Source organism: Peromyscus eremicus, chromosome 12 (assembly GCF_949786415.1).
Source record: "Peromyscus eremicus chromosome 12, PerEre_H2_v1, whole genome shotgun sequence".
NCBI classification, from domain to species: domain Eukaryota; kingdom Metazoa; phylum Chordata; class Mammalia; order Rodentia; family Cricetidae; genus Peromyscus; species Peromyscus eremicus.
The window spans coordinates 45,110,979-45,137,136 of NC_081428.1; the positions used below are offsets into that span (position 1 = coordinate 45,110,979).

General features: G+C 41.8%; 1 protein-coding gene across 9 annotated transcripts in view; it reads right to left on the minus strand.

Moving 5' to 3' along the window:
- Positions 1 to 13,249: 13,249 nt before the first annotated feature.
- Positions 13,250 to 26,158, minus strand: part of LOC131922193 (leukocyte surface antigen CD47) — a 53,414-nt gene continuing 40,505 nt past the window's right edge. For 2 of the 9 annotated variants that reach the window (XM_059276944.1, XM_059276938.1), the window contains 7 exons: positions 25,734 to 25,826; positions 24,729 to 24,821; positions 23,141 to 23,233; positions 17,342 to 17,373; positions 16,033 to 16,057; positions 15,348 to 15,380; positions 13,250 to 13,485 (listed from right to left, as the gene is read on the minus strand). In XM_059276944.1, coding sequence (XP_059132927.1) covers positions 13,481 to 13,485; positions 15,348 to 15,380; positions 16,033 to 16,057; positions 17,342 to 17,373; positions 23,141 to 23,233; positions 24,729 to 24,821; positions 25,734 to 25,826 — 374 coding nt within the window. In that variant the 3' untranslated portion in view covers positions 13,250 to 13,480. Of the gene's footprint in view, positions 13,486 to 15,347; positions 15,381 to 16,032; positions 16,058 to 17,341; positions 17,374 to 21,332; positions 21,377 to 23,140; positions 23,234 to 24,728; positions 24,822 to 25,733; positions 25,827 to 26,158 lie in introns of all 9 variants that reach the window. The other 7 variants (XR_009382235.1, XR_009382236.1, XR_009382234.1 and 4 more) reach the window with 7 other exon arrangements.

The window sequence follows — 26,158 nt, forward strand, 5'->3', positions numbered from 1 at the left end:
CACAGCAGAGGCGACAGATGAGCAGGGTTGGATGAGGCAGTAGGCAAGTGAACCAGACCCTCCTGTTACACAGAAACTAGCTGGGATGCAGGATGGATGCCGTGTGCCCGTTACAGGCTGGCAGCTCGTCAACTGCAGTGTGATGGAATAAGACACTCACCACTCCATCGCATGGCCCTGACGACACCATGGGCATCCAGGGTTTGCTAGCCTTCCCTGGAATTCAATCATGATTCAAGCCGAGTAAATAAATCACTGAACGTCAGAACTGAAGTTGAGGAGAACTGCCTTAAGACCAGGGGAAGATCTGAGGGTAACGGGGTGTGGTGAAGATTTAGACAGATTTTGAGAGAATTGTTTCCTTCTCCAGGTGTCCGAAGAATGCTCTATTCTTGATTTTGTTTGTTGTGAGCAATATGTACCCATGTGCCTATGGGACCTGAGGGCCTGGCCTGGGCAGGACTGTGCATGTCTTTCTGTTTGCAAAGTGGCTGTCATTGACAGCAAGGAAAGCCATTGCCAGGAATCTGGGTGGTAAGTGCCATTTCCCAAAGCCTCTTCCTCCTTCCTGGAGCCTGGGATTTGGATGGGCCCATTGCCCATCCTTCACTGCTGGTGAGGATCTACCCAGGAAAGCCGCCCCTGAACTCCTATGGGTTCTGTGATTTCTTCACTGTAGACAGCTGTGTAGAGCTAAAGAGCTCACCTTTCTTTTTTCTAATATTCAAAAGTTCAACTTCTATCCAACATGACCCTTAAAGTAATTAAGAAATGGGAGGGGCGACAGAGATGGCCCAGCCAGCATTGAAGAGCTTTTGTGGCTTTCACCGAGGACCTGGGTTTGGTTTTCCAGACCCACAGGGTGGGCTCATAAGCATCCAGAACTTTAGTTTCAGGAGAGCAGATGCCCTCTTTTGACCCCTGAGGGCACCAGGTATGCACATAGTACACAAACATCCATGCAGGTGAAAACACTCATATACATAAAATAAAAGTAAATATAAAAAAAAGATAAGAAATGAGAGATGATAATGGATACAGTTTTTTCTTCTCTTCCTATTTGTCAGTGGTAGGGGAAATGAGGAAAATTTGTCAAGTTCCTCATTATATCTCATTAGATACTTTTATATGTAAACGAATTACCTGACATGCAATAAAACTGTGGAGTTCATTTGAACAGAAAGCAGTTTGTGAGCTGGGGGAAACCAGCGTGAGAGGTTTGGTGTGCCGACAAGTTATCAGAGGCAAGAGTCTACAAGGAAAATCAGAAGCAGAACAAAGAAACCATTTGATGGGCTGTATCCAAAATCCCCTTTCCCACTTTGCCCGTCAGAAATTCCCTAGCCACAGAAATTCCCTAGCCACATCATCTGACATCGGCTGCCGTGACTGGGTGCGGCCAAGCTTTGTCGCCATCTGACATTTCTAAGTGATGACTAACAGTTACCTAGATGAAGTGTTGCTTTTCTCTGCTGTTTAACCAAGAGTAAAGTTATGTTTGAGGCCTAATTGTGTTTGCTCAAGAATCTTCTAGGCCTTGTTTACATCTTGGTTTTTCCCTAACCACGCCTTACAAAACTCAAAGCATGGCTACAAATGGAAAAAGAATGTTATACCTTTATTTCTGTTTTTTTTTTTCATTAGTTAGAAAATAAGGGGCTCAGTGTACACAGAAGGTATGAAAACCTGCTAAATGTTTACATTCTGTCTTGGAAGAACCCAGATTCTGTCCGTATTTCCAGTCTCTTTTGTTATATCCAGCACAGAGCACGATTGCTGATAATGTCATTTCCAGGGAGAATGAGCCACCAAATGGTATCTTCCCAAAAGTGGAGGAGGGGAATGTGTGGGCTGAAGAAGACAGGAATGAAGCCGATGCAATTAGCAGCGACATACAAAATGACACTGATTTATGTCTCATCCCATCTTTCTTTCTGGGACGTTACGATATTCGTGTCTCACCTGTCTATTCACCCGTCAGGGAAATATTCCCGAAAAGTGAGAGGATACCCATGTGGAATGATTTGGTGAGGGCTGAATATGAGACTCTCTAGGGCTAAGTAAAATCACTTCTAGCTCCTGGTCTTGTTCGTCTCATACTCTGAGCTTTCTAGGATTGTAGGGAGGGGGAGGTCTATGTCTTCCCACCTCCTCCTGCCACCCACTCACCTTTCTGCCATTTAGCACAGATCAAGTCAGGTATCACCCCTGGGTGCTTAAGTTCATGAGGGAAATGGAAAGGAAACAACCTAGAAAATAAATTGGGGTAAGTAAAGCATTTAGACAAAGCAGTTGGGGGGAAATCCTGACGCCTGACGTCAACGGTGCACTGCCACGCTAAGATTATCACAAAACTCTAACCAAAAGCAAAGGCATCAAGTGAATTCTTTGCTGGGCATTCCCGTATGGACCTACGGGCAGAAAAATACCATATTAATCATTTTAGCTGCACTCTTAGCTCAAAATGCTGTTTGTTTCATCAGAGCCACAGACCGAAAGGCACAGTAGAAATAGCTTAATTTATTTTTCTTTTGGTGTGTTTGGACGCATATGTGCCTGTATCTGTGTGTGTAATATTGGAACAGGTAGAGGCTGGAAGCCAAATTGCGTCTCCCTCTGTAGCACTCCTCTTCATTGGTTTCGAGAGTCTCTCACTGGGACCCAGAATCCACCAGTTGACAAGACTGGCTTGTCACTGAGCGCCAAGGATCAGCCTGTGTCTGTGTCCCCTCTGCCCCGAGTGCTAAGGTTACAGATACCTCCTGTCACACCCAGCGTTTATGTGGGTGCTGGGGGTAAAAGTCAGGTCCCCATGGTTGCACAGCAAACACTTGACCCACTCAATCACCTCTTCACTCCAGAAATAGCTTCATAGTCACAGTTCTGGATGCTTTCTCCAGAACGGACGGAGATCTACAAACCTAAGCACGGAAAGGCAGAGGAAGTTTTTAGGAGACTCCAGCTACACTACCACCCATCTTAAGAGCTCGAGATGCAGAATTCTTGATTAAATTCAGAAGATAAGACATCCTGAGTTGATTTTTTCCTTATGTAACATTACACTCTCTTGATTTAAGCAGCCCAGTAAGGAGTATAACATAATTCAGACTCACTTTTAATTATGCATATAGATAGACATTTATTTACTAATTCCAGTGAGATATTGCTTAATTTTCATTAACGCTGTTGACTTCTATCTTCCTGTAGAACATTCTTGTTAATGTTGCTGGAATGCAGTTGGTTTTTCTGTGTTTATCTAGACGGTTCTGTCATCAAATCCACTGTAGAACAAACGCTTATATAGTCTTCCTAATGGGCACATCCCTCTCACTGTGAGTTCACTGGTAAAGCTGTGAGTCACAGCCCACTTCTGTTTCTGGGAGGAAAGGAATGAATGATAGGTTTGGAGGAAGACACAGGAGGGAAATGGGTGTAACACTCCTTTCATTTGGTACACTGGAACTACAACGTTCCCGATGGAGGACACAGGTCGTCACCCTTTGATGTGATTCTGGTGCAGTGATTGGCTCTCTGCAACACTTTCTGTTCTTCAGGGACAGTGAGGAAGGACCCTAGAAGAGTGACTGCATTTGCCACCATCAAGTGAAACACAAAACACAAAAAAACAAAACAAAAACCGCATGAAGCATCTTTTAGTGTACCATGAGCTACAGACGCTTCATAAGAGCCTGTTCAAACTGGGAGCCAGGGGCCAAACACTGACATAGGACAATCCAGCCTCCTCTCAACGGGCAGTACATAGTATTGTAAGCCTTGAGGGCTTGGCAGAAAACCATGCTGCACAAGGAATGTGGGCCTATGAGTCAGTCATTCTTCTAAACAAATTTCTATGCTGTGCTTGAAGGACTCTTGGCCTACATGACGCTTTGGTCCTACTCGAACTGGGCACTATCCCTGGCCACAGAAGTGGGCAGAGGAAAAGTAAATAGAAACCACTTCCAGTTCACGGCATCTCACCAACTGCCTTTTCTTGCTCCCCACGGCACCCGAGAGCGCGGCTGGAGCAAAGACGTCAGTCATTTTTGGAGAAGGGAGCAGGCTGATTTCTATGTAACCCAAGCCTCAGCAAAACTTCCAGCCATAAATGCTTCCATTTGTGAAGTAGTATAATGAGGCTTCAATTTCTTCAATATGTGGCTCCACTCCCATATACTTTGATTTGGTCTCTGCTGGTTATTAGGCTAAGACAGCCCCGTGTTCTTAATCACATTCTGTCTAGCATGATTGGAGGATCCGCTCTTAACATATTTTCCAGAAGTCTTGAGAATCAGTCACTGGCGTGAAGGAATAAATTAGGCTGAGTACTGCTGGCGGGAGTGGAGCCCCAAGTACCCTCCCCTTGTGTTACAGGGATGGGCCCCTCCTCCCCTCGATTCTTTGCATCCAAGTATAAGAAGAATTATCTGCTGCCTAATGTCACTTCCTGTCTTTGGTTTCACTCATCAGAATATTGCAGCTGGGACTGGTGTTTAAGTTAAGCCATGGTGGTTGTTTATCCTGTCAGTCACTTCAGGTTCTATTTGGCTCGTTGGCAAGAACAGCGAAGGATACATACAGACTTCAGTGTATGCATGCTCATTGCTAGATTCTGCCATGGCCAATGAGCAGGCAGAGGAAAAAGGGAAATTGCTTCCACTTACTGGGTGTTTACACAGAGCCTGGTGAGGTCGACTACACGGCTTCTCACTGAACCTCATATTTAATCTTCATTTGTAAAATGGAGAGGCACAGAGAACATAACTGTGCCAAGTGGCACAGCCAGGGAGACACAGGACCCTGGGACTCTCACTGTGTGCATGTCACACCCACACAGCAAGGCCTCCCAGGAGATGCTCAGAAGATGCGGAGATCTCTTCCACAGATAAAGCAACAATTATCAGGAGACACGACACGGCAGCCGCTGTGGCCTTCCTCCAAGGGCAACGACATATGCGATGAACCATCCTTTATGGCACTAATAACTGGGCTTCTGAGCACTACCATGGCTATTACTGCTTTCCATGTGACACTTGGCCAGGTCTTTTTCTTCTTTTTACTTCCAGGCTGATAATTAGATTTAAATCCCTGACAGAACTCTAAACATCACCACAGGGAGCTCTACATCTCCTTACTGTTGCTTACAAAGATTTCATTTTAAAAAAAGGTCCTTTGAAATTATCAGTAAGTTATACTCAGCAATAGCTTTAAAAAAAAAAATCTGTTATCTTACTGAGTCTTTTGAAAAACACATGCTGCTCTCCCCCTTTTTGCCTAGAGAGTCCATCCCTTCTTTTTAATCTCCAGCTGGAAGAATTAAAATGCCCAGGAGGAACAGGGCGGATTGATCCAGACAGCATCTATGGTCCTAGAAAGTGTGAATTCGGGAATCTTGTTCTCATTTCATTACAAAACAAATTTGTTTTCTCTACCTAGTGAAATGGTGGTGGCTTTGTCTCTTGGGGGAAACATGAAAAACAACTGTTGGCTACAAATTAATCTCTCAGCCTCTGCATCTCAGTTGCACGGATCAGAGCTGGAACAGGTTGTGCACAGGGGTGTTAGCCGGGCACCATTCTGCTCTCTCTATACCCACCTAGCCATGTCCAGTGCAGCTATGATCATGGGAAGTCACTTTCCCGTCCTTTGAGGAACAAGAGGGAGTCACATGAGGAAACCACATGTGGCAACATGGGCCTCATTAAGACACGCAAAGGCAGGTGAGTGGTCTCCCTGGAGACTCACCAGCCAAGGAAGACCATTCTCAGTCCTTCTTAGCACGACCGAGTGCTTATGAGAACCCAGCTGCTCTTTCTGGTCTCACTGCCGAGCCCAGTTGTGCAGGCTAGTTTTATGTCAACTTGACACAAGCCAGAGTCACTGGAAAGGAGGGAACCTCAATTGAGAAAATGCCTCCATAAGATCCGGCTGGAAGGCATTTTCTTAATTAGTGATTGATGGGGGAGGGCCCAGCCCATTGTGGGTGGGGCCATCCCTGGGCTGGTGGTCCTGGATTCTATAAGAAAGCAGACTGAGCAAGCCACGGAGAGCAAGGCGGTAAGCAGCACCCCTCCACCACAGCCTCTGCATCAGCTCCTGCCTCCAGGTTCCTGTCCTGTCTTGCTGTGATGATGAGCTGTGCTGCAGAAGCTAAGCTGAATACACCCTTTCCTCCCCAAGTTGCTTTGTCATTGTGTTTTTACAGCAATAGTGACCCTGACTAGGACACTAGTCTATCCACACAACAAAGAAAAACAATTGTATCCAGAAGCCTAAAGATGCGATGTGGTCAACTATTCCAGTCACGTCCTTTACTCAGATGTTTCTCTTGAAGAATGTAAATACATATTTAACATTTCTTCCAAGGCACACAAATAGAAGAATAGTCAATTTTACTAAACCTGACTAAAACCCATGTAAGTGGAGAAAATTGTATACTTCTAAAGCACAATTCTTTTAGGCAATTAAAGGCACCACCGTCAATGGATTTAAGGCATAAACCTTCTACAGTTTGTTGGACAGCTTTCTTTGAGCAGAAATGTGAAGATATGCAAAACTATTATTTTTGGGTGCTTCAAATATTTTCTTACTTAGGATCCAGGAGGCTTTTCAATTGATCCTAGAACTTGGCACATCGTAGGCGAGAAGTATACTGGATTGGCATCTGCAGCCTGATCCAGGATAATCTGTTCCGTGACGTTTAGCAATAGTTGCTTCTAGAACCACTTCCATGAACAGGCATATGATGAAGGACATTAGTACTACTGAATCCATGATTATCAAACTAAAGATTATATATATATATGTATATATATATGTGTGTATACATATACATACACATATATACATATACATACACACACACACACACACACACACACACACACACACACACACACATATATATATATATATATATATATATATATATATATATATATATATATTCTCCAGCCCATCCAACTGTGAGAGGAACACAGTAACACCAGAGTGAGAAAAGGTTTCTTTAGGTAACCAAATACACGCCTCTGCTAACTTGCAAATGGAAGGCTTATGAACCTCACCTTCTAAAACTCCCAGTTGAGCTGGGGGTGGATCTCCCAGGAAAGCATGAGAAGCCTTCCTAGAAAGTGTTGTCTAGGAAGTGGGGTTCGAGGCTAGCCCACACAGGACTCTTACCTAAGGTGAGTGGGATTGCTCAGGTGCCTGTGATTTGAAAGCAATCTATAGTGATTAGCTGGGTGTGGGTACACAATTCTAGCACACAGGAGGCTGAAGCAGGGAGATCATGAGGGTCAAGGTCAGCCTGGTCTACACAGCAAGTTTGATGGTGAGAGTCTGTATCAAAGAACAAATTGTGTGTGTGGGGGGGGAGGGGGGGTGTTTGGAAGACGGGTCTATGATGCAATAAGCTTGTTTTAAGTAGAGGCTCTCAGAAAGCCTATTACCATGCTACAGTGTTCACCATCTGCCCACAGAGAGCAAGTGCACTTCGTACAAAAACCGCAAAATTAGCATGCTGTCACCAAGATTGACACCACACTTCAGTCTCAGATTTGCAGAATATTAAACTGAGAAATGTTTACTATCACCCAAATTGGGTAAAGCTATCTGGTGCTCTACACCTGAATACTGCAGAGTTGAGGGCTGTCGCCTTCGATTGACTAAGTACGTTCTACATGGTCTATAGCGCTGTCTTTAACATGAAATAAGCAGCCCAATTATCTGTACCTTCTGGTTCAACACTTCATTCCCCTCTGATGTGGGAGGTGAGTGCCTGAACCTCTAGCTTACCAATAGCCTGCTGTGGGAGTTCCCACAAGGAAAACACCGCCAAGTGGGCAACCTCAGATTATTACCCTAATCCATTGTTTTGTAAAGTTGTCAAACCTGAGGCCTTGGGTGGAAAGGTGCCACACAAAAGTGAAACCCAGTCGTACTTGAAGCCTACACCCCAGTGGGAGTTCTAATCAGGTTGAGTACAGTTCTGTGCTACAGGGAGCAGCTTTCAGTGCAGGAGGTAGGCCATTAAATGCTTTCTGAATTCCATTAGTTACTCCTGCTGAGAATGAAAAAGTCCTCCTAAGTGCATAAAAATTAAATTGCCTATGATGTAGGGAACAAGATGGTGCTTTGCTGCCAAATATGATTTCCCGTCTGAATAGCCGACAATCACACACAAAATGTAGACTTGTAAGAAGCACCTGAAGGGATGTGGTACTGACTGGGAACCTGTGCCTCACATCTAATGACTTCAATTGTTTGCTAACTACCCAGTTCTGCTTCAGGAGAAGTTACCCTCCGTTCTCCAGCTCCCAGATGGGTTAATGCACTGTGGATACAGCCCACAACCTCTGTTCCAGGCTGGATGTGGACGTGGGTCTGGCCATCAAGAGCAAGAGATGTTTGGTCTTAGTGACTCAGAGACATGGTACAGTGTGATAGCTAAGGACACCAGTTTGACAGGATCTAACACCACCCAGTAGATAGGAAGATAGGATTCTGGGCATGTCTGTGCTGGAGGAATTATTTAGATTAGGCTAAGACTGGCAGAGCCATCTTATCCACTGTGTGAAGAATAAGGAGAAAGGAAGCTGAGCAATAGCATTCAACTGCAGCTCTGCTTCTTGACTATGGATGCAATACGCCAGCTGCCTCAAGACCTTGACGCCACGACTTCCGCACCTTGATGGACTGTAAACCTCGAACCATGAATCAAAATCAACCCTCTCTTCCTTAAACTGGGTTTGTCCAGGTAACTGCCTCACAGCAATGAGAAAGGCAGCTGATAGGTACATTCTTTTCAACTGGCTGTAGACCCTTTGGTGGCACATGGAACTGGGAAGGCAGAGTCAGTCCACAAAGAGAAAAGTCGAAAGACGGCAGGCAGGATCCCAATTCCTTGACTACTAGCTCAGAGGCCCAGACTCCAGCTGTTACAGCTGAATTTTCAGGTTACACTGGCCACTTAAGATTTTGAGTTTTCTTCAATTCCAGTCAAAGTAGCTTAATCAAGGAAAAAATAAATGGAAACCATACATTTCAGTTTGGGCAGGGGCTAGTCTCACCCTTCAGAGGTATAGGTGAAGAGCTTTGTTGGGATCTTTTGCTAGGAAGTGGTACTGCCAGGACTAGAACCCAGGACCCCCATTTTCTCATGATGTTCACACTCCATTGAGGGGAAAAAAGTTATGGAAAGTTACCTGTAACACACACTGCATCTGTTTCAAACTTCTAATTAAAACTCTGAAGTTTCCTATATTGATTATACTTAAACCATTAAGTAAAAATTCTTTCTAAAAATCATCCTTTCCATTACATAGAATTTTGAAAACTAGAAAAATGTATTAAAAACAAAATTTCTCAGAAAGGTGCCTGTGGTCTGTGGTCGCAGGAACATGAATAGCCCAACAAAATAGCTTAAAATGTTTTATTAAGTATATATAATATTACAGGGTAATATTTACACAGTTATTTTTTTTTAAATAAAAAAGTATCTTGGCAAAGATTGCAGGTATTCAAAGCTTCAAACAGTGATAAATTGATTTAATACATATAAAAAAAAACTTTAAGGGTAACACAGCTGTAAAACAACTTTGGTCTTTAAATTACTGCAAAAAATGGCTACTGACAAATAGCACACCTTTAATTGCTATGCAAAAAGGCCCCCAGGAGAGAACCTTGCACATAGCAACACTGGAGTCCTCTTACAATTTAGAATGGTTAATGGATATTTATATGACGTGGGAACTAATTCTCAACAATGGCTTTCTGTAAATAATGCTCTGTTTAATAAAAATCAAAAGTATTTTCCTCTTTCATCCATTATGATAACAAAGACGCCCCCTTTCATCCGTTATGATAACAACACTCTAAAGACGCCCCTGATGCCATCTTATAGAAACGCTTATTAAAAATGCCCTTTCTTTTCCTCCAAATAGTAGATTCATGGAAAACTCAGTATTAAACAGTCATAATTAAGGGCGATCAAAGTTATAGGCAGGACAATATCCTGGGTACTGCTCATCTCTTTAAAGTTAACTTGGATCATCCCTTTTAGCCACAGAAGATGACTTAACAAGACCCCTAGTGGGTGTGGCGATTAAGAGATTTTTGAAAATGCTCATCTCAAAATAAACCCTCAGTTAAGTACAGTAAAAAAACAAAGGGTTGCCAGACATGTTTTTTTTTTTTTTTTTTTCTCTAGTTCCCAACACCAGGCAAATACACGCGCTTGTATTTACACACACATCCTCTGGTGGCCATTTTTGAATACCCATTATAAGACAAGATAAACCTAGACGATGATATACAGCTGAACTCTTATTAATGAGATACTAGCAGAATGAACGCATCACTTTTTGAGCTTTATTAATGCAAATACAATTTGGCCACTATATTGACTACAACATCCTGAAAGAAAGCCTATTATGTATGATGCTGCCCCATGACTTTTAGTTTGATATTCTCAATAATTTCAACAGACCAGACTTGGAATTTTCAGGTGAAGCATCACCTCTTAACGATTTTCAAAGCATGTGAAATTTGTCCAAAAGAAAAGAAAAAGAAAACGCTCTAGCTCACCCTATTAAAACGAGAAATCTAAGTACAGGCAACTCTTGCCACCAAACTTCTATACTGAGTGGCTGCTAATGTATGCAGAACACTGCAGGAAGAAAAGGAGAAACGGGAAGCCACGCTTTTGCTGCCAAAGGAAATTTTTAAAGTCCAGTGAGAAGAGGAAGAAGACAAAAAACCCAACAGAGCTAAGCGGAGATACATGAAGCACCGGGAAGGGTAAGTGAGAGATGAAAGGGACCCCCAGACAGATGGGGACAGAGCGCAAAGAACAGCTATTGACGGATGAGGGCTGAAGCGCAACGATTTGAAAGAGAAGAAAAATGGGCTTCAGCCATAAAGGCTGGAAAGAGTGTTGCGGAAAATGACAAATGGCATCACTCTGTACTATTGTATAAGTGGAGAGCAGACAATAAATAAAAATCGAAAAGCAGATATGACAGCAGAAACTGGGATCAGGGAGAAAAAAGCACATTGTGGGGCAAAACAGAGGCATGCTGCCCACAATACTGTTAGCAATTTAAATCTGCTAGGATGCCAGCCGGGAGCCATTGTGGGATTGATTTAAAGAGGGTGAACTGGCCCAATAATGCCCAGGCAGAAGGACTCTTGCTGCTGTGGTCCCTTATACAGAGAAGTTGATAACTACGAACAACAGTTGAGTTCATCTTGTGTTTCCCAGGCTACCACTGGTGGCACCGTCTAGGGTACTCAATGCCTCTAATGGTGGGCAGCAAAGAGGACATGAGAGCTGGTTAAGACCCAAGACTGAACCCCGAGCAGAGGGGCAGTGACTGCGCATTAAAAGGTACAACTTTAGTTCATAAAAAACAACAACAAAAAACATTGACTATAAAGATTTTCACATCTGACTCTTAATGGAGAATAGGAAAATTTGGGTATCTTCCAAGTCCATCTGCTTTTTGCTCTCTTCATCGAAACTGATTTCAAAGTAACCAACGATATGAGCAAAGTATAAATATTTTCAGAAGGAGAAGGAAAAGCATCAGGAGCCATCTGATTGGTATAAAGGCATTCAGCTCCCTCTCTATACAGGGATATTTTGAACAGGTACAAAATCAGGGAGGAAACCTACTTTTCTTTAGAAGCACTATCTTCATAGTGTGGTCAGTTTTCTGAGAGGCCTCAGCAGGTCCTAAGTTTAGGTTTGCCATGGACAAACCATTTGGTCCCCACATGAAAGATGACAATAAATTTGGCATACAAGAGGCACATGGAAACATTCAGTGGACTGAGAACAAATAACCATTAGTAATGCAAACACAAATACAAATGCCTTATTACACAAACAGGAAAAATTATTGGTATTTTTTTTTAGAGGGCATTGGTGAGCAGTCAAAAAAGCTTGGCACATTACCTAGTTTTAAAGTGATCAAATATTTGCATCAAATATAATTCCACCCAATAAGGACCTTGGTTTTTAAATGTATTTACTAACAGCACAAAGTTAGCATTTGCACTTCTGTAGATGCCTCACTTTTGTCTGTACAGAAGATGCATGTGCCTACCTTTATACATGTGCACATACAAACACGCCCACAAACGAGGTAAAAACAAGTGCTAATAATCTAAAAGTACTCCATGCGATCACAACTGTCAGGACGTTGGTTGTCTTCTAACCGGGTAGGGGATGTGGTCATTTTGTTTTCCTTTTTGAACTTAGGGGAGGAGGAGGAGGAGGAGGAGGAGGAGGAGGAGGAGGAGGCAGAAGGCAGGAGACAGGAGGAAGGAGATGAGTGTTCATCATGCAACAAAGAGACAACAGGCGTAAAACCTCCTCCCCGGCCCAGCTAGGGCCTGATGGAGACACATGTTGCCATGCAGGAGACGCATAGTTTAGATTTCAGTCTTGCTTTGTCATGCCTCCCATCAGAAAACATGGGAAGAAACATTGTGGATTTTTGCCTTCAAACCAGAGGTCTGGAATACACATGTTACAACCATAGCTATTTTTCTTCTTTTTCTTTCTTTTTTTCTTTTTCTTTTTCTTTTTTCTTTTTTTTTTTTTTTTTTTGCTGAAGAGTATGAGTGAGCACAGTGCTTTGAGAAGAAGTCTGGCTCCTTTCTGCAACTGACACTACTGTGTCACAGGACCACGTTTGAAGAGGGGAAAAGGTACTCCATCTTGTACCGCAAATGCAAGCAGCAGGACAGGATAGGGTGCAAAGGATTGTGTGCAAGAAAAGAAAACCACATCTATAAGGAAAAAAAAAGTATCCAAAATCTGGGTGCACTTTATGTCAAAGGGGTGTGTGTGTATGTGTGAATTGGAGGCAACCCCCAAGAATGAAAACGCCAGTGCCATCAATATCATAGCACACATTGGGGGCATACAGGATCTGCCTGGACAAATTAATGTTTCTACTTCCGTCTCTACCCCTATGACCCAGAAGTGGCAGTCACATTATTCAGCTAGCAGCATAAAGGACAAAGCTGCTGGGAACCTGAGTTTACTAAGGCTTGCTGGATACCACTGTTTTTCACAGGTATCTCTGGGTAACCTTCAGGTTGATGCTAGGCAAGTCTCCTCCAGAACTGATTTGAACCCTGTGTCCAGAGACTCAAGGATCTAGCCAACATTATTCTTGGAAGTTGCCCCTGATACTTTTGCCCCTAGTTGAGTAGAAACAATAGAAAAATGGATTTCAATTGGTTACACGACACAATCATAATTCTTTTATTAAGTAAATTACAGCTGCTCTGAATATAAACTGAACTGGGATAATCATCTATGGGTCAATGACATGTTCTTTCATAGATGAAAATCAGTTACTGTTGCTTGTATTCTTCTTGCCAGCCATGAGTCCTCAAGGTCATGATGCTTAAACACACATGTATTCCTCCACTTCGGACACTCCAGTTACAGTCCATCACTTCCCCTCACTTATTCTGGAAAATAGAAACATCCACATGTCATCACTACTCACATGTCTACTTCCTATGCATTAAGACATGATCTGGTTCTAAACGTGAAAACTGTTTCAGATATATCAAAAATAATGAGAACATATCTGTAAAGGTCACAGAGAGAAATCAGGCAAATCACGAGCCTTTTCAGTTTGCTAAGTAAAATGCCAATGACAAATGAAAATGAAATCAACACAGACTGATCATCTTGGTTTGCTGGGTTAGCTCGACCAAAGGCGAGAGATGTTGGTTTTCCAAAGCAGAAGTTATTGATCCGAGAATAATATTCTATTGCACTCACTTTGGATTGACACCATTCAGTTAATATACATGAAACAGACTTGTGATCTGGCGCAGGAAAAGCAGATGGCACCTTGAGCCTCAGTCAGCGTGACAGGCACACCAGGAGCCCAGAGTGGATGTCAGAAGACTGAGCCCATCAACAGATATTTAAACAAATTGTAATCAGCTAAATGTGGCCAAAACTCAGGGCATTTCCAAGGTCATTACAGACCTCATGCACTACACAAACAAGAGAAAAAAAAAATCAAACAATAGCTCTTTATGCTATCTCCTGATATGGTGACTTTAAAAAAAAAAGTCACATTTTAAAGAAAATTAACAAAGAGGCACTGAAGGTTTTTTACAATGGTTTTCTGCAAATGGAGAAAAGTTTGTCTTTTTTTTTTTTTTTAAATCCCCTTACAGAAAAATGACACCACGATAGGTAAAAGAAAAGAAACAGAATATTTGAAAAACAAGACACAGAAGGGCAAACATGATAAAACCATGCCAGGAATGCTGGCATGCTGTACACTTGTTCCCACTAAAACCACTATTTTTAGGTAGCAGTGGCGTGCATACACAACACACATTTGAAAGCTACGACAAAGCCTGTAACTAGGGGCCCATTCTGGATTTCCCGTTAAACACACGCCTGAGCCCGGTTTTAAATTTAGCTCACCCACCACATGATCGAAGTGTTTTTAATCTCATGCAGAAGTTAATTGTGCTCTGGGGAAGATGGCCTCCCGTGTTACCTGCAGTTCTTTGTTAGGGAGGTGCACCAGCAAGTCACAGGCCTTATAACAGCAAACTATGGAGCCAAGAAGGGTTTCAGGTACTAATGGTGTGAGGACGTTTTTTTGAAAATAGGATAAAAATACAAATGTAGTTCCTAAATGCCCATGGAGCTCGAGAATCACAGCATATTAAGGTTAAAAAGAAATGTATACATTAGGGGGAAGAATCAAGACTTCTTCGGTTAGAATTAACAAGTACATGTGTTGGTCATGGAAACATGTGTTGCTACTGATCTGGTGTTCAGAAAAGACAGAAAGGCTGGGGGAGTAAGCAAGTCTCTCTCTTTCTCTTTAGTCCTTTCCCACAAGGTTGAAGTTATGGATATATCACCCTTAGTGTTACATGCAGCACAATCATCTCAAGGAGTATAAGAGAAGCCCTGTCAAGGGGAGACAAACTTGTGCCAGGGTATCTGCACACTTCATAAAAGCATTTTAAAGGTTCAATAAACAGGCACATGACTTGGAAACACGTTTATCAAAGGCAGCAGCTGCTCGGCTGAGGAACCAAGAGGTTCCAGGGTTTGTGAGACCCAACAAGTTTTTGTTCTTATCCACCTACAGAAAAAATGACACCATGTAGGTAAAAGAAAGAAAGGAATATCAAACTCGGTCTGGGCTTTAAACATCAAGAAATGTGGACATTGATGATTGACAGTGTCCCTGTTATTTTTTGAAAAGTTGTAATTGCAGGCAGCTTTGCTTTCTCTTTAATGTCCATGCATCAATCAGGGCACAATGACAGGTGAATTTCATACTTACCATCATTCATCATTCCTTTTGATTCTTTAAATGCTGAGGATTAGTAACAAGCAGGCAATTAGTGAGAAGGCAAGTTAGTAAGACTTCACAGCTAGAAATAGTCTCAAAGTAAACAAATACGCAACGACACGATGCCAGCTAGTCCTCAACCAGACAGCTAGACTCATTTGAGGCTATCATTCAGGGGACGCATTTCTAATGCTTCACTCCCACAGCATCCACAAAGGCAAACCGACTTACTGGGGAACACAGATCTGGGTTTACACAGAAAGAAGTGAAACATGTGGGTGTCACTCCACGGTGGCAACCTGTGTTTTTCTAAAACTGACAAATTAGAAACTGGAAGCCACTGACATTTTTCTCCACTGAGGGTGGGACACTTCACCTTGTAAGTAGGTCAATGGTCCCCTTGCCCAAATGTCCCTTTGCTAAAGTAAGCAACTGCTATAGCACAGCACAGTGAGAACATCGCAGAAGCAACATTACCAATTTCTGATGAAAGATCAAGAAAGAATCTCGAGATCAAGGCAAGAGGACACATTAACAAAATAGCAAGCAAACAAACAACATTCCCAAACTAGATTCTTCCCCAAGGCACAGCTGGGCATGCTAATGTCTTTGTGGATCAGTTCAAATTACGATCTGCTAATGGACCAAGACTACTAAGTTTATAATAATCACATACCGTTAAGGGGTTCCTCTACAGCTTTCTGGAAAATATTTAAAATATATTTATATAAAATACATGTTATTTCATAACTTTTATGCTAAAACTTACACTACTATTGAACCTGTATTATAAGTGGAGACTCCTATGGTTTAAAAGCAAAATAAGATAGCAAAAGCTAATGAAACAAGGCTTCCCAAGGTTAGTTAATGGTTTAATAATAACCAAATTATTCTCTTAGTAGTTTTTCCTGTGCAAAATTTCCCACTCCACCCACCATTCCAGTTCAAGAAATCTCATGAAAGTATTAATGCACAAACATGCAAATTGCAGTAAGAGACAGAAAATACAGTTAAATAAGAGATGGTAGCGGAGCGGAATCATCTTCACATCATGCAAATTGAACTCAGTAACAGCAAGAAATTGTTGGGATTTAATGGTCCATTGGTCAGGTTAGCTATAAGAGGCGCTAGGAAAACTCCTGGCTGCTTGTGACTATGACACCAGCCTCTTCAGAGTGAAAGGCTGAGGTAAATTAACACACTCGGCCCCTGCCTGCCCTTTGGGTGTGTTCTTTGAGGCTGCCACATTTCTCTGTCAGTCATCATTTACAGGAAGCTGAGTACAATACAGTCCCCTCCAGATCTTAATTTCATGTAAGAACTCTCAGGCCTGTCGCCATGGTGAGTCGATATGGTAGTTTGTTTGTTTGTTTTTTCTTCTCCCACTCATACATCTCCTTCTGAATCTGCTCTTTTTCTTAGAATTTTCCCCAAAGAGCTTATGAAGGTAGGCAAACACAATGAGACCTATAGTGTACTTTCGGGAAAGAAAAGTACTGATAAAATGGGAGGAGTCATTATTTGGAACAGATTTTTTTTTTCAACCAGGGATACCATATAGACTATATTTTTAAGTAAAGTCAGTTTAGCACAAGCTTCTCTTCCTTAATGTCATGCTTGAAACTGTCATTCTATGAACGCACATCAGAAAAATCCAACAGGTGGGGAGACATATTGGAATCAGCTTCCTTCTGATGGAAGAGAGAACCACATTCCTTCCCCAGAGACTGTCCAATTCTGGATATATAAATTGAGTACAACCTTACAGGATCACTTCTCCTATCTCACAGGTATTTAAACGTTCCAAGGTGAGTCTTACAACAGATCAGACCCATTCATACTCAGGCCCTGAAACGACTTCAGCATCGTCTTAATTGGATGTCACATTAAGCGGAGAGCAAAGCTGTTCAATATTCCAATTATCAACCCCTCATTTTAATCCATCAAACAATCATTCTTAATTCATTTAATAAACTTGAACTTACCCTAGGAGGTTGTATAGTCCTCTGGTTGGAAGCTGGTATAAATAAAAATATAAATTCAATAATTAAAATAAATGAAGCAATACAGTACTTAATTTTAAGATAACATGTTCAGGGCTAAAACCAGAAGGTGCTAGATACTCCAATGAAGGAGTTCTAGTTTTGACGGTCTATTGGAGAACTACAGAGGACTCTTGATTATATACATTGATAGGAGAAAAGGAAGCAAATAAGATGCCTATAGCAGCTAATAAACACAGACTTGCTCATGTGCATGTGTCTCTGGCATGTCGGTTACCTACTCTACATCATGTTGAAAGACACTGTCAACTACTCTTTCCCACCAGGGTCCCATCTCTGCCTATTGCTCCGATGGGTTGGACAGAATGTGGCAATGAGTAACTTCCCCTCAAGAGCATCCTCCTTAGCACACTGTTCTCATTCCTAATCTAGTGGCCTTCCCTTCCTTTCTTGCTTCTTTCCAGTGTTCAAAGCTCTCAACAGTAACAAAGTAAAAGAAAACCCAAAAAACATGATGATCCCACTGAGCTTAGAGCTCTCCCAGACAGCCAGCTTCAGACCAACCAGGGCCTGCTCTGTGTATTCCTCCTTGGCATTCTGAGTTGCTCCTTCATTGCTTCTGAACAGATTAGCCATTGAAGATGCAAGAATAGGGAGCATGCACTAAATGACAAGAGGGAAAAGAACAACTTTGGATTGGTAAGAAAGAAAACTTCCATATGAAACCGGGCCAGGAAACCCTAGAGTGACCAAAGCCAGTCTTTCACACACGGCCAGTGCCCCAAAGCCAGGAAAACATGACCAGCAACACTCTCTCAATGACTCAATACTCTTTGACTAGCCATAATTTCCTACCACACCCATCTATCTCAGTTCAAGAAATCTAAACTTCTCAAAATAACTTTTACAGTACATTCAGAGAGCAACCCTGAATGCACAATGTAGTTATAAGATGAGCGTGGAGCAGAATCATTTCTGAGTCATGTGGAATGCCAAGAAACAGGGTTAGAGTTTGCAGGGTTCTGGCGAAACCCTGCTGGCTAGCAGACAAAGGCGGGCCCAGGACAGCCAACATCCCCCACCCTGCCCAGGCAGACTCAGCAAGCTTCTAACGCTGACAAGGACCAGGCTTTCTCAAACAGGAAAACTGCAGCTACCGCTAGAATTAGAAGAGGATAAATAAAAACAACTAGAGACTTGGTGATGGGAAGAGCAGGTTAAAAAAAAAACTAAACAGAAAGCAAGGAAGAGCTTGGGATGTACAGCTACAGGCAGGAAAGTGCTTATAGGAAGAGAGCAGCTAGGAACCATCACAGTGAAGCAAGGGATGGGAGCAAAATGCAATGCTCTTCAGTTTATGTAAACTGAACTCAGTCACAGTGTCGGACAGTAAATGCTCAGCTGTCAAAGGCTTTTACACCTTCCCCACCAAGGCTCAGAGGACACTGGGCAAGAGAGGATAGAAAGAATCTAAGAACTGGGAGACACGAGGTAGAGCTACAGAATGCTATCTTCTGGACAGGATACACACATTCTGATCAGGAACTCAGTGCAACTACACTTGCCTACAACGCACCTAAACAAGAATGGGCCTGTCAGGAGCCAGACATTGATGGAGGAGGGACCCAAGGAGGGTCTGAGTCCCCACCATCAAACGGATGGCCAATGACAGATTCTGAGAACTGGAGAATTACTCCCTCAGTGGAGTAAATACTCACGAACCCACCCAGGCTCCAACAGAGTTTCAAAATAACGGTCACACAGACGGCCCTGGTTAAACTCGCTGGATCTTCAAACAAAACAGTAACTCATGAATATGGCTAAGAGACTTGCAGGGAGGAGAGTGGGCTGATGAAGGCAGGTGATAGTAATCAGAATGCACTGATTGTGTGTGTGTGTGTGTGTGTGTGTGTGTGAATGAAAACAGCAAAGGACACATTTCATAATAAAATATAAAAGATTGAGGTAGCACCATAGTGTATGCATATATTCAAAAACAGGAGAAAAAAAGGATGTTTAGGTGAGAGTACATGCAGAAAGCCACATTGGTGCCACTCTCAACCTCGGTCAGAGAAGTTTCTTTCTGCAGTTGTTCGTTAGTGGTTAGTACAGACTCAAAACTAGTCGGAGTGCTGAGCATCAGTGACTGTGACTGCCCAGCCACAGATGGGCCCTCTGTATCAACCTCTCTCCACCCAAGGCTCAGCGAACAGATTGGAAGAGTGACTAGGAAGGATCTGAGAGCTGGAGGATGGAGAGGAGAGCTGTGAAACGATGTCTGGACATGACATCACTGACGGACACACCAACTCACAGCAGAGGCAGCTGCTTACACAAGAACTGTACCAGTTCAGGCCACCCAAAATTCCAGCATGGTCGGGAAGGGGCTCACGGGACCTTCACCCCTAGGTGAAGAGTTATTGGCAGCTGATGGTCACTGAGGGAGGGGAAATCAGTTTTCTCTGGTGATGTGGATCCACTAATTGGACTCAGGAGACTATCATTATTATCATCATTATTATTGGCAAAAATATTGCCCAGGCACATGTGGGCTTGTGGTTTTGAGACGTTCCTGCTCCTGAAAGCAACCCCAATAAAACTCATTGGTTCACTCAATTGGATTTTGAGGTTCACCATGCTTTGATCTGCCACTGTTTTTCTACCTGGGAAGAGGAAAGATTTCTCATCTCCTCAGGAATATTGCATAATATTTTAAAATTATATTCAAGCTCATAAACATGTTCATTGTAAGTAATACTAAGAAGTGCTCTGCTGTGCTTCTCCCTGCCTCTCCACTAGCATATGGTGGCTGCTAAGTTCTCACTTTCAAGTCTGATTTGCCTAGCTCACTCTGAAACAGAACTACAGGAACGCCATACGCTATGATGGCCACTAGTCAGTCCCGATCCTCGGGTATCATAGAACTAGCTGTATGGGAGTTAATGTTACCTGAGTTAATGCTCTCTAGTGGGGATGTAAGCCATGTCATAAAGAATGGGGATGATTGGTCTGTTGCTCTCATGTGTCATGAACCTAGGCACTGGTAGTCTTTTTTTTTTTTTTTTTTTTTTTTTAAATCAGAAGCTTTAAGTATTCCACATGTTTACTTGCAGTCTTATAATGATTCTTGGTATGTTGCGCTCACTCTGAAATACCTGACTACATGCCATAAATATATTTTCAGGCTTTCAATTCCTCAGGAACCATTTATCTAGTGATTTATATATAGCTGGTACACAGTGGACAAGAAAATAGATCTGAATAAATACACACACAATCTATGTGTGTTTCTGTATCACTTCAGAACACCTGAGATGTTGCAGCAGACATGGTTCTGACTACCACCAAGTTGATGTGAACCAGCACGGCTGTACCTGCTCTTCTAACTGTACTGAATGATAATGGCTTTAAAAACAACTCCTGTACCACATAAAATAATGATTTCAGGTGCCCTCCCCAAAAACAAGTTCTGCTTTAGGGAGTGTGATTAGTTCCCTTTCATATTTCTTACGTGCTCATATTAAGTTAATATAATTTTCTGACTTTATAAAATTAAAATCCTTCTCATAAGAAAAAAATACAATATAATTTAAAAATTATATTTTGCCATAGAAAGCAAAAGTTAAAATCACATCCCTTAAAATTGCAATTAAGGCTACAAATTTAAACTCAGAAATAATGAAAAATATAAAAGCTATGATTCTCACAGGGCTATTAACTCACTTTAGAAAGAGAACTTTTTTTTAAAGTATGTGAGAATTTTATTACATTTCAATCAAATGTCACCCATTTCTACAATGGTGTCTGCAACAAGCAGGAATTATTTTGGAAATATAGCTTTCACTTCCTAATAAAAATGCTCAAATTTGCAACCTTAATGCTATATACATTCAGATTTATGCAGTCAGAACACATAAGCCAAACATTCATTGTCCTAGTCTACTATAGTATCTACAAAGCAGCCATCCTGTACCTTTTTTCTTGCCTTTCAATTGACTGAAGGGGTCTCTCTCCACTCTGGGGTCAGACAAGTTGATTTGAAAAGTTAATTTAGGATAGTCTCAAAGTGTCAATAAAATTGGACTAAATTCTTAACTTACAAACAATATATTTATCTAACAAATCATCATAAAGAAAAAAATATCTCTGGGTACTTTGATTTCACTTGTATCACAGTAATGTGTAATTCCAGTGGCTTTACAGGCTTCACAGGGACATAAGCCATGGAGGAAATGCGAGAGCAGAGGCAGAAGCCAGCCACTGGATGATAGCAATTCTCATGGCAGCTATGCTGAACATCACTCATGACCAGATATGGAAGCCAGGGAACAAAAGGATGCATTCCAGACAGAGAGGAAAAAATAAGAGCGGAGAGTTGACCATCAGTCAGAGACACCTAGTCCCGCTGCATTGGAGTTATATGAATACTGCAGGTCACATACTGTTCTCAGCATTCATGGGAGCAACAAAATCAGCAGTGTCAGCCTTCAAGTCCAGACACAGGCTGATTGGGAGACTAACAAAAATAGAATATGCATCAGAATTCAAGGCACCAGAGGCAGCTCCTGAGCACCAGCCTGCTACAGATGTCTTAGTTGTGTTTCATGGGGTTATGTGGTATAGTGTCAGGACAATTCAGTAAGCAACAACTAATACTTATGAACACAGAAACTAAAGGCAGGTAGACTTCGGAGTATTTTAACTGTTTACGTAAAAACATTAACTAAGAGAAAAGACTATATATTATATGTATGTAATAGACCAGACTTCATGATCAGCGATTAAGAAATGAAGTTCAGAAATAAAGGCAAAATTTCTTTGAAAGTCTTATGTAAATAACATGAAAATTTTATTAATCATAATGATTCAACTTTTGCATTAATTTTTAAAAAACGTTCATCTGAGAACACATTGGAAATGCTGATTTGTTTCAATGACTTTTAACGTTTGATTTTCTTGTTACCCAGTGATGTGTTCACTGTATACATTCATACAGATGACAAATGACCTCTTTTAAGGGGGACTGTCATAAATCGGGTGGCTGGGGACAGGTGTGGCTTGGGTAAGGCACACTCTCGTTCAGGCACCGTGAAAAGCACCTGCCTCTGTGTACACGTGTCCATGTTTCCGTCTGCAGAAACACCATAGCTGAGATTGGCAGGCTAATCACCAAACAGTGAGGGCAAGTACCAAAAACTGACCAGAAGCTGACGTGAAAGGCGGTCAAATCTTGAATTTAAAGATCTCTTACTATACTGGGTTGTGACTAGAAGCATTTTTAAGTAGTGCACTGGAAGCCATGGTGCACTAAATTAAAGACGTGACAGGTTTTAATTCCCAGTTCCTGTCTCTGCAGGGGTGTCTGGGTGTGTAAGCAGTGTATACAAAGAGCAGACACACCAAGAGCTCCACAAGAGGACCCTGGAACAGGGAACGAACCTTTCACACTAATTTAAAATGGAGCCTTCGAAGGTGTCTTCTTTGGCTTATATTAATAAATTCTATACTTTCTAGTACACACAGGCACCTCCTCTCCTCATTGGTAACTCAAACTGTGTGAATTCACACGCCTCCCCCCCCCCCCCTCTTTAACTGCCGTCTCTCCAATGACGTGAAACGCTGTGGGAAGCTGTGGGTGGATGGGGACTAGAAATATTTTTCTCATTTTTGGAGACATCAGTCGATTTCTATCCTCAGCTGGAGAAACTGACTCAACTCATTTTCTAAGTTACAGATCTGAAATTCGTCGCAGAGGCTTAAAAAGTAGCGAGATTAACTTACCGATAAATTTCATATAAACTAGTCCAAGTAATTCTGGTAGAGCTATGATGCCCAAACCTGAAATCAAAAGGGGGCCGTGCACTGGTTCACAAGCTGTAGGACAAATGGAATTTTGTTAGAAATGCAGATAAAGGAAACGAACTTTAATTTAAAGGGATCATCAATGACTAATATTATAAAGTTTTTTTTTTCTTTTGGTGTGTTTGGTGGTGCCAGATTCCCGCCTCTGTAGATTTATATACTAGGCAAATCGTGCTAACATGAAGTACACCTCAGCATCTGCCATCTTTACAGATAATACTTCTTATTCTAATGATCAGCAAAAACATTACCTGCATGTATGCAGTATAAGAATATCTTTATTAACAACTCAGCAAAATAGCCTAATTATTAAAAAAAAAAATTAAACATAGTGTACTGTTATCATATCAAGATTAGTGAAAAATAGTGTGTAAAGTCCAAGGTGTCCAGCAAGGACAGTCTGGTTATTTGACAAGTTCTCCCACAAATATGGGCACCCTTGTTGGGCTATAAACAGTCATCCCACAAACCATATATAGACAACATTTCTGTAGCAAAGGGAAAAATACTATTTGCACTGATGCACATGTAAGTGTATTTGTGTGTGTGTGTGTGTGTCGGGGGGGGGGGGTGTTGAAAAAGAAAGGGTCACACTTCCAAATGCTGAAAAAGACTCAGAGAAGCGAAATCATCGCTCCCTGATGGTGTTACCAAACAGAGTTTGCCAGTTTGCTACAAAAATTAGCTGTACCTTACCACACAATGCAAAAATTACAGCCCTTGGTATTTAGCCAACTAGAGCTGAAAATTTATATCCACACAAACACATGCTCAGTGATGTTTACAGTAGCTTTATTCATCTGTCACAAAAAGAGAGAAGCAACCAGGATGGCCCCTCAGTAGGTGCACGCAAAATACTAAACACATTATGGCAACGATATTTTTTTCAGCACTAATGAGCTATCAAGATATAAAAAAAAGACATGGATGAAACTTAAAAAGGAAGGAAACCCTCGGGAAAAGGCACAATCATAACCTCTGTACTGTGTATAGACAAGATCTGTGCTTTTCTCACAGTATAAATCTAGCTCTAAGGCCTTTCGGAAAATGCAGAACTACGTGGCAAGTTAAAAGGCCAGTGATGTCAGGGGTTAGGGAGAGAGACAAATGAACAAGCAGAACATGGGGGGTTATTCCATGTGATACCACAATGGGCATACACGTCACTGCACATCCGTCACAGCCCCAGAACGTACTGTACAACACCAGCAACCAACCATGATGTAAGCTACTAATTTGGGTCGGTAAGGATGCCTCCACGTTGGTTCATCCGCTGCACGGACGTGAAACGCTGTGGGAAGCTGTGGGTGGATGGGGACTAGAAAATGGGTGGGGTACATGGTAAGTCTCTGTCTGTACTTTCCACTAGGTTTTTCTATGAATCCACAACTGTTCTAAAAGAAAAGGCCAGTTTAAACTTTTAAAAAAGAAAGAAGACAAAAGGGAAGAAATGAGAGGTCTAACTTCACTGAAATGAAAACCGGAAACATAAAAGAGTGTGACTCACCCATGATGCAGAGACACAGTCCAACCAGAGCCAGGACATAGCCCAGCACTTGAGTGATCAATATGGCGATGGTGAAGGAGGTCATTCCAAAAGCTGAGGGAGGAAGAGGACATAATAGGGTCGTGTCGAGAAGACTGAGGAAGCAATTACTCGGCCTGGCCTTTGACACGCTCAAAGATGGGCCTGCAGCTCCTCATCAGAGGACAGGTTTGCCAGCTAACCTTTCCGCCGGAGTGTCGGTGCCAGACTCACACGTTCTGCAAGCTTTTACTGTCGGCCGCCTGAGGGGGACTGGCAGCGTTTTACCAAATTCTCGAAACCATGTCCTTGTCACAGTTTTAAAACTGTACGGTACGAATGGCTTGTTATGCGTGGCTTATCCACGTGCACACCCCTGTTCTGGGGGGAACACACCACCACACAAATATAACCTCTGTGCTGTGGACAAGACCTGTGCTTTTCTAACTAACCTTTGGATGCGTCTAGAGGACCTAAGACTCAGTGCCAAAAAAGACTCTTTAACAGTAACAAAATACGACCGAAACCACAGAAATTATACTGATTATAGTTGGAATACCCATACTTTTCAGTGTCGCCAATAATAAGAAACTGGGTTTCTAAAATTTGTGACTTATAACCCCATCTTACAGAACCAGTCTTTTTACTGCAAAGGGTTAGTAAAAAGGATGCTTCGAACACTGACTTAAAGCTACAAAAAAATCCTAAAATTAGAATATACAAATAGCCATTAAAAATTATGCACACTTTAAAATTACACCAATTTCATCAAATATGCAAGAAAATGGCTTTTCATAAAATACTTGTTGAGAAGACCTAGCAACCTGAAAATCAATCTGTATGGGAAATGTCACTAAGAATACAATGGACAATCTAATAAGCCAACTTGTACTGAACTATTAAAACCATACAAGGATATTTTCACCAAAGTACTTTTTTTTTTTTAAGGGAAAAAGCCAAAACCAGGCTGTAAGAATAAATACTCACCCGTCATAAACACATTGTACTGAAGTGGTATTAATATTCCTATAGAGGTGACAATGAGCCCAAGTCCAGAAGCACTCTTTACAGGGTTTTCTCCTGTTATAAATACATATATTTAAAATATTTTCTTATATACTTCTTTATGAAGTTACATACTTCGTTTATTAAATGTTTTAATCTCAATGCTATCGTATACACTGTAAAAGGCTTAAAATGTTTTCCCCGAGTTCATACAAAATAAGTAATTCTTATTTTAACATTTAAGGCCAAGCTAAAGGATTTGTATCTCAACATACTGAATCCGTTATTTGGTTTTAACTCTTTTACTGTCTTACATAGTTCCAGATGATAAACTTGCCCTCACTGTCCACCATCCATTCATTCAGTATTCAGCCTGTCCTCAGGCCAAATCAAGTGCCCCTTCATAT